Source organism: Acomys minous (genome assembly GCF_964271855.1).
Source record: "Acomys minous genome assembly, chromosome: 20".
NCBI classification, from domain to species: Eukaryota; Metazoa; Chordata; class Mammalia; order Rodentia; family Muridae; genus Acomys; species Acomys minous.
The window spans coordinates 8734243-8743180 of NC_140502.1; the positions used below are offsets into that span (position 1 = coordinate 8734243).

At 40.0% G+C, this 8938-nt stretch overlaps 1 protein-coding gene and 1 pseudogene across 3 annotated transcripts in view; both read right to left on the reverse strand.

Moving 5' to 3' along the window:
* The window catches only part of LOC311591399 (paired immunoglobulin-like receptor B), a 40070-nt gene extending 38664 nt beyond the window's left edge, over nt 1-1406 (reverse strand). For both annotated transcript variants that reach the window (XM_084770946.1, XM_084770945.1), the window contains exons 1-4: nt 1270-1406; nt 1076-1111; nt 620-904; nt 180-482 (exon numbers count right to left, since the gene is read on the reverse strand). In XM_084770946.1, coding sequence (XP_084627072.1) covers nt 180-482; nt 620-904; nt 1076-1111; nt 1270-1303 — 658 coding nt within the window. In that variant the 5' untranslated portion in view covers nt 1304-1406. The remainder of the gene's footprint in view (nt 1-179; nt 483-619; nt 905-1075; nt 1112-1269) is intronic.
* A 6533-nt stretch (nt 1407-7939) lies between these two features.
* LOC311590890 (pre-mRNA-splicing regulator WTAP-like) lies at nt 7940-8603 on the reverse strand (annotated as a pseudogene). Its single transcript has one exon. The product of its transcript is annotated as a pre-mRNA-splicing regulator WTAP-like (transcript).
* Nucleotides 8604-8938: the final 335 nt, after the last annotated feature.

Here is an 8938-nt window from a genome sequence, read left to right on the forward strand (position 1 = left end):
ACATCCTGGTGTTGCTATCACTTTCTGCATTGAAATCTGTTACTTGGATCCTGTTGTCTTCCATGCTTTGTGTAAGTGAGCTAAAGAGCCCTGCCTCCTCACATACACCATGCACCAAGGCCTCCCTGAGAACCTGTGTCATTTCAGCATCATTCCATGGAACTTCTGGGGCTCCTTACCTGACACCAGAAGCTCCAGGGGGTCACTAGGATATGACCACACCCATGGAGTGTTCCTGTCATGGCAGTAGCATTTGAATATCCACCTCTGGCTGGAGGTCACTGGGCCAACAAAGAATGAGGCCTGGAAATTCCCAGCATAATAGTTTCCCTGTGAGTCCTGTCTCCAGGACAGCGTCTTTGGTCCTTCTTTAATCAGAATAAAGCTGTAATAATGACTAGAGACACACTGAAGAATGACATTCCCTCCTGAGGTCACCACAAGGCTGGGCTGGGCTGACAGTGTGGGTTTGCTGTGTGCTCCTAGGAGAGAAGAAGGAATCAGTTAAAGGCTCCCAGCCTTCATTATCCTCCAGGGATGTGAGAGCAGGGACCCCCTGAGAATAGACTCATTTCTTCCAAGTCAGCCCTGACGCTGTAGACCCTATGTTTCCTCTCACCTGTCACCACCAGCTCCAGGGGCTCACTGTATTCGGAAATTCTTTTCTTGGTGTGATAGTAACAGCGATATTGCCCTGCATGGTGCTGGCCAATGTTTAAGGATGGGAATTCAGCCTTCTTCACAGGCTTCTTTGGAATTTGTGTGCTGTATGAATATGAATCTCCTTCTTTATAGAGTTTGTACTCTGTGGCTTCTTTGGTCCCCTTACAGAAGAAAGTCACCTTAGTCTGTTCAGAGACCACAGAGTCTGGCTGTACACTGAGGATAGGCTTAGGGAGTTTCTCTGCAAGAAAATGAATAGTTAGGACCCAAGGCATCCATCTTCAGATTACAATGCTCTACCCCATGACCCTCCCACCACCCCCAGGAACAGTGCTCATGTGATGTTTTCCATCCTCATTGCACAGACATGATATGAAGAAAAGAGCAGGTTGTGACTGTTGTAGACACTCACCTGTCAGCTCTGGGTTCCTGAAGCTTGCAGTCAGGCCTGGAAGAGAGTTCCCTGTGAGAATTTTGTTCCTGATGCATTAGTAGGTCCTACCTCTGAAGAACTGCATAACTCTGGGGTTTTCTGATGGGTGAGCCCTCAGCTACAGGCTAGGTCTCTTTCTAGACCACTGTATCCTCCCCCTCTCCACATCTCACCCAGACAGAGCAGGATGGTGAGGATGAAGATCATGGCATCGCCTCCCCAGGGCTGCAACTGCAGCTGAGGGCAAAGCTCCAGAGTCTGTCATGAGGGACAGGAAACATAGGGTGTGGCCCTTTGAGGCATGCACTCCTCATGACATGGTTGTACTTAAGCAGCCCCACAGAAAGAGGAAGTGTTGTGCTCAGGCACCAGGCTAACATCCTCTATGATGTGTTAATGCCAGGCGGTAGACTCAGCAAACTGTTCTTATATAAATGACATTTCCACAAATCCATCAATGTCTGCCTCACCCGCCCTCATCACACTCAGAGTCATATTGTAGCAGACACGTCTGAATACCTCAAATATCAATACAAATGTCAGTGTGCTTTTTATTGCTCATTTTTTTATTATTTTGAAATATTTTCTCCTTCACAACATTTTTAAATGTTTCTGTGAGTGGTATTGTTGTGTTAGAATGAAATTTATAATCTTTTCCTCATAGTCTCAATTAGTGGGTTACAAATGTGCACCACTATCTCTTTTGAAGTGTGTAGATTCCGTTACAAATTTTAAAATTGTTTCTTTTTTCGTATTTGTATACAAATATATATAATAAACTACATACAGCAAGAAGAATCATGAAACAATCAGTAATTATATAAATGTTACATTCATAGTGTTTTGGCTATTTGTAATTTGTCAACCTTGGAGAAAATATCTTTCTTATCTTGGTGATTCTAAAGTTTTGAATGTAAATTAATATCTATCACATCGCATCTCTATCAACTTAAAACATCTATCTAGACCCAAAAACATAACCTCTAAACAACTAGGCTTAATTGTAAGGCTAAACTATCTGGTCTTCAACTTCACCAGAGACTTGAGAAGGAATAAAATTAATTACCTGAGTGAATTTGAAGTGTAGATTAGTAGCTTCCAAAGTGAAAAAATGACAGAGACTGTTTGCTGCCTGAACAGTCACCCAAAACTCTCAATAACGTTGGAGCACCATCTTCAGCCTTTTAGCCCAATATATCTGACAGACATATTTGTGAGGCAGGTACTATTGAGGACTTGCTTACCCTGTCTTGGCAGAGTTTGGCCATCTAACCTGCCTGCACCCAAGCTTTCCCATTTTTTAAGCAGAATTCTATCTGTGGCTGAAATGATGACATTTTGTCCAGCGGTTGATTTACCACATTTGATGCCATCACCATAAGGAGGTTCTTTGCTTTTCATCATCATCTTTGAGGTCAGCTGGGTGTTGCTAGGACTTAACCTGTCATCTTGTCAAAGAATCTTTAAAATTATAAAAACATCTTTAAATGCCATATTCTGTAGGTCTCTGAGGTTTTTGAAGCCCTTATCTAATGATTTTTCCTTATCTATCTATAGAATTATATTGATCTGTTAAACCTACGATGTATATTCTTGTAATATAAATAGACTAGCAATTGACATGACTGGGATTTGATCAAAGGACAATTAACTTGCACAACTCCCCCAGCACCTCCATTCTGTTTACTTTTTTCTTCTCACTGCTAAGGTGAAGTCCTTTTGTCTCCATTACAACTTTGAAATTATATTTGTTAGTTTATCTATTATCCTGTTACTGTTTATGGGTGTATGCTTTTATACATACATACATACATACATACATATATATATATATATATATATGTGTGTGTGTGTGTGTGTGTGTGTGTGTGTGTGTGTGTGTGTTTGTACATACATAGATGCATATGTGCCAAAGTACAAGTATGGAAGCCAGGGGACAACTTCAGTAATCAGTTTTCTTTGCATACTGTGGATCCTGTTTCAGATACCACTCTTTAAGTTGGCAGCAGGCACATATACATTGAATCATCTCACTGGCCCAATACTTACAATCATCCTTTTCCTTAGTCCTTCTGCTTAATAAAAATATTATTTGGTTTTGTAAGTCCTGATCCAAAGGTTTCCCCAGATTTATTTGAGATTTGGGGGTGATATGGATTGTTGGTGTGGCCATCATTCCTCCCACAGCAGCTCACCATACAGTAGTGCAGGCATAAGCAGCAGCATTTGTGGGCAACACTGTATCATTTTTTTCACAGTTGGTAACCAGGAGAAACTAGCAAAGGAATGGCTGGATGATGCCACCTCACAGGCAAAGCACTAGGTGCAGAGTGGACACTTTCTAGATGTTGTTGTCAGCTAGGGTTAAGTCTCCTATTATCTGCTGGCTGCAAACATCACCAAGTGCTGATATTTTGAGGGGTTGGCATCTTGGCCCTGGATCTCTGTCTTAACATTCTTCAGTGATAGTATTCAAATTCAATAACATGTTTCACACATAAACTGAAATTTACTCTTAAATAATATTATGCAAATATAATAAGTGGCCATATAGAATAGAAAAATTGAAGAAGAAAACAACAAAAAATCTTTTCCAATCTTAGATGAAATATTGCTAGATAGAAGTAGATATTTGGGAAGATTAATTTGGTGATTTTATACACACCTATATCATAAATTCACTGTTACAATCTAACATGTCCATCATCAATGTAGCTTTCATTTTCATTGCTCATTTATTTCCTGCAGTAAGACGTTTAACATACTCACACTCTCTTGACAGATTTTAAATGTGTGATTTAATGTCTCTGATCCAGAGCTGGGTAGAGAATGTGAGAGATACGGACTACAGGAAACTATGTGATGCTATACAGAAGGAATTACAAACATTGCACACCCTGATTTCTATAGTTCACAATCTTTCAGTGGAGATTTTGGATTTTTGGGTGGGGGATTTGGATAGAGAGGGATTGGGTGAGAATCTCATGAGGCAGTTTCCCATGAACCCCGTGGCTACAATTCTAAATTGAATAAAAGCTGTGCAGTCAGAAAGCTGTGACTTTTTTGAAGTGTGAAGAAAGACTGTGGTAACCACTTCCTGGGCTCAAATGTTCTAGCAACACTCGGCTCATTTGCCAGTTTTGATCAGTTATTGAAAGCTTTCTTACAGAAAGAAAAAAGAAAAAACTGTCCCTGAAGCTACTTAGGAGAATTCTTATCTGTCAGCTTCTCTGAGAACTTGATCCCCTAGTTTGGATATGTTAGAATATAGTGAACCATGATTTCTTTTCCATACTAAAGTGTTTAAGATGTGTTAAACTCACTGATGTGTCTCAGAGTTGAAAATTCAATAGTTTCTAAGCTATGTTTTTTTCAGCAAGGATGTTCTGTATAATGCCCACAACCTCTGATCTTTTTTTCCTTTTTTTATTAATTTATTCTTGTTACATCTCAATGGTTATCCCATCCCTTGTATCCTACCATTCTTCCCTCCCTCCCATTTTCCCCTTATTCCCCTCCCCTATGACTGTTCCTGAGGGGGATTTCCTCCCCCTGTATATGTTCATAGGGTATCAAGTCTCTTCTTGGTAACCTGCTGTCCTTCCTCTGAGTGCCACCAGGTCTCCCCCTCCAGGGGACATCAACCTCTGATCTTTGCAGCACCCAATTAGCCCTCAGAAAACATGTGCATGGCTGTTACCGTGACCAGTCACCCTAAATAGAGTCCATATCCAGCTGACCAAGAGTAGATCCTTTTAAAAACATATGCCACAGTGCTTGAAAAGATTAAACCAGTGTGTTTGGATCAAGTAATACTTCTGTTTCTCTACTCACTAAATTCATGGATGGTCAATATTTTTACCATATGGCCAGGCTTGTCTTTCTCATGAAATCTCTTTAGCCTTCATCTATCTTGACATTTTTCTCTGTGTTTCTGGGATGATTAATCTTTGTGGACAAGTGAATTGGAAGTGGAATGAAATCAGAGACCCCTGCTGGAAATTCTGAGTGTATTTTAAGGAATAATTAACTGTTAGAGAATGACTTCACCCAGAATGCAGTCTCTCAGGTGTAAAGATGTTGGATTTAGCAGCAGTGCTGATTTTGTCGATTAACCTTCAATGCTTACTAGTGAGTACGCGCATTCCTCTGTGTCCTCCTTCTCCCACCTTCCTCATTGTCTCCTTCCTTATATCTCCCTTTTACTCCTTTTTATTCCTCTTCCTCCAGCTTTCTGTATATTATAACTTATCTTCTTCAGATTCCCATATGAATCTGTGCAGTCACCAAGACCTTCAGTACAAGGTTGCCACTGCTGAGACACTCAGCCTTGTGAACTGAACAGACATTGAATTCTCATATTCCAGGACATGGAGACAGACATTTATAACTACCCAACCTACGCCATATAAGCCAACCTAATAAGCCCCATAGTGTCATATAAGTTATGTCAGTTATTTTCACCTACATACGTTTTTATCCATCCTTAACAGGAACTGCAATGTGAAGCGCAGAACGAATACTTGTAAGATATTCTTTAAAACACCAGATCTGATGGCAGATAGAAAGCTATCCTACAACCCATTACAAATGTGTAGACATTCCAAGCCAGCACCCACATTCACACACACACAATCTAGGCATCTACTTCTTATCACATTTAAGTTTCTGAAGCTACTCAAGTAATTGTAAGAAGCATAAAATGTGCACCCAGGTACATACCAGGTAATTCTCCAAATCAGTTAATAATCTCATACAATGATGAACATCCTGCATATGAGCTATTAAATATGCTGATCTCTAGGTGTGTATGATTGTTGTAAGTTGCATGCTATGAAGCCAAATGTGGCTTGTAGTTGCTACTTTTAACAACAGAAAGCAGACCGTTTCCCCTGTGGCGGGATCTTCTAGAAGTTTCTGAATAGCAATACAAACTTGCAGTCATTTATGCTATTTGGTACTGCAACTCATTTCATACCTGCTGTAAGATGACTTTTTCATGGTATGTGCCTCACAGAGAACTCACTTCAGTAATATCATCTCACTATGTCTTCATGTAATTCCCTGACATGAAATTGTTTTTTTTCTGACTTTTTTCCTAACATTTTTCTCATTTTATTAGTTTTTAAAAGAATTTTCTAAAATGTGTTGTGATCATATTCATCTCCTCTTTAAGCTCTACCCTACTTCTTTTCCCTCTCTATAAAAGTCGGGTCCTTTAAAACTGCCCAGGGCTGGAGAGATGGCTCAGAGGATAAGAGCACTGTCTGTTCTTCCAGAGGTCCTGAGTTCAGTTCCCAGCAACCACATGGTGGCTCACAACCACCCATAATGAGATCTGATGCCCTCTTCTGGCCTGCAGGCACACATGTGGACAGAATACTGTACAGATAATAAATAAATAAATCTTTTAAAACACCCATTAAATTTAGCTTGTGCTGTCTATAGATTTTTGGATTTGTAGACTCCAATAATGTGTGGTTCACTATAAGGGAACATTGCCTTAAAGAAAAGTGATTGTCTGTCTCAAAAAAGCTATCAATTACAAAAACTTCCTTAGCTTCAGATGGGACTTCACACCCTGCTCCTCTTTCTATGCTTGCACTAGGTATGACTTGAACTTGCTAGAGAGATGTTTATGCTGTTATAAGAGCTGTAAGTTCATATGTGAAGATGTTGGTGGTTGGTCTGTTGCTATGTAATCTATTTTATAAATTTATTTATTTATTTATTTATTTACCAACTGTGGTCCCCACCCTCATTTCCTCCCACTCCCACCCCTCCTTCTACCCTATCACCCCTCTCCAGCCCTCTGAAAAAGGGAGCCCCCATCCTACTAACCTACCCCAACACATGAAGTCACTTCAGGACTGAGCACCTCTTCTTCATCAGTGGCCTGGCAAGTCAGTCCCATCAGGGGAAAGTGACTGAAGAACATGCAAGATAGTCCATGTCAGAGACAGCCCACATTCCCATTACTATGGGTCCCACATGAAGATCAAGCTGCCTATCAGTTACATATGTGTAGGGCACCTAGAATATTCCCTAGGGCCTTCATCTGCCTTTGGTGTGTTCTGAGGTGTTCCTTCTTTCTCATCAAAAGGCTTTTGCATAATGAGCATTTAGTTTTTGAATAAATTAATTCTGTAGGTATCTGGAAATTATCATCTCTTCTTGCATATTAATTTTATGTTGCACCCAAAAGATCAAGAGTCCTGAAAGGAACTGATCTACTCTTGTTTAGCAAGACTGAGATGTGTACAGAGTTCTTAAACATTCAGTCACCTAAAAATGAATGCACAGATGTGTTTTGGAAGACCTTTATCTAACACTGAAACTAGTCTAGGACCCCTAGTGAAATTTCAGTGTAAAAACTACTGTACTAGGCAAACTGAACAACCATAAGCCCTCATGGACTCTAACATGCCTGAATTGTGCATAAATATATACCAGTATGAGGAAGAATGCTCTTACACAGAACAGGCCCTAAACAGACAAAGATTTATAGAGATATCATTATAGATTCCCATTTACAACTTCATATTAAGTCATATAAAAATAAGTTGACCTTATACAAAATTCCTTTTAACAATGTTCAAAATAACTAGCTGATATGATTTTCAGTGTTGGAGAGATATGGAAGCAATAAAAAAGGAATCAAACCAAACAAAAACACACCCACGAAAAGGCAAATTGTGATAAAATTATCCATTAATTTTTAGAAGTATTCTCTCCCAAAATAAATGACACCATATAAAAAATTGATAAAGTATTACAAAACTGAACCATGTACATTTACACAGAATGGTCCAAGCCATTCTAAACATGGTGGAAACCTACAGTTCAGTTACCTTTCCCACTCACTGCTTTCTGCTCTTGAGGGTCATGACTGGAGTATGTGTCATTTGAGTGATATGTGAGAGAGTTTTCACTGCCTATGGGAGAGTATACACTTTCATACCCTGTACTGAGTGGGTTTATGTAACTATAATCTCCTCTGTCCGTTCTCTCCTCGGAGATGGTTGAGACATTATTTCCATTCCCAGATGAAGAAGCAAAGTCATCCCCAGGTATGCTCCCCTCCCTGTGAATTCCAGAACCAGACTTCCTCTAGCAGGAGGAGATGCTGTTACCTGGTGCATTTGCAATTTGACTGCAGCCTTTGCCTGTGGCCTTTGCCTGATCTACATGTCCAGAGGATGTAGTCCTGCTGGTTCTTGGTGCTAACGCTTGAGACTGCTGCTGCTGGTACTGTGCCAACTGCTATCACGTTTCCTTCAGTTTTGCTGACGTAGTAGAATGGTGCTCTGAAGTCATTTAGTTCATCCTCACTGTATCTAAGCTCCTCACTATATTTCTTCTCTAGAGACAACTCGGCTTCAAGCTATGCACTGTGGCCCTGGGACATCTGCCTTCCAAGGTCTTGGTTCTTGTGTATAAACATTTGACATTTCACCATTAACTCTTTGCCTATTTGACTGTTTGGACTGATTAGTTCAACAGTCATGAAGTCCACAGTCTTATTGGCATAATTGAAATGCAGTGTCTATAAGTCAGTATGCTCAAGGTTAAGATGGAGCACATTCCATGTTTTTCATTTTAATGAAATTTTACAACTTCAATTCAGGATTTAAATCTCTAGGTTTTCAATCCTTCCAGCTGTCTGAAGACAGAGTGTGCTACAGTCTTAAGACTTCTGCTTTTCCTTTTATCTTCTTCAAAAAGAAACATTTCTCAAGTGTCTACATGTCCTAGAAGGGGAATTTTTGGGACATGGCTTCTGTGAACTAGTTTGATGGCATAGGCCTCAGAAGCAAGAGGAAGAGATAGTGGAAGAGGCTG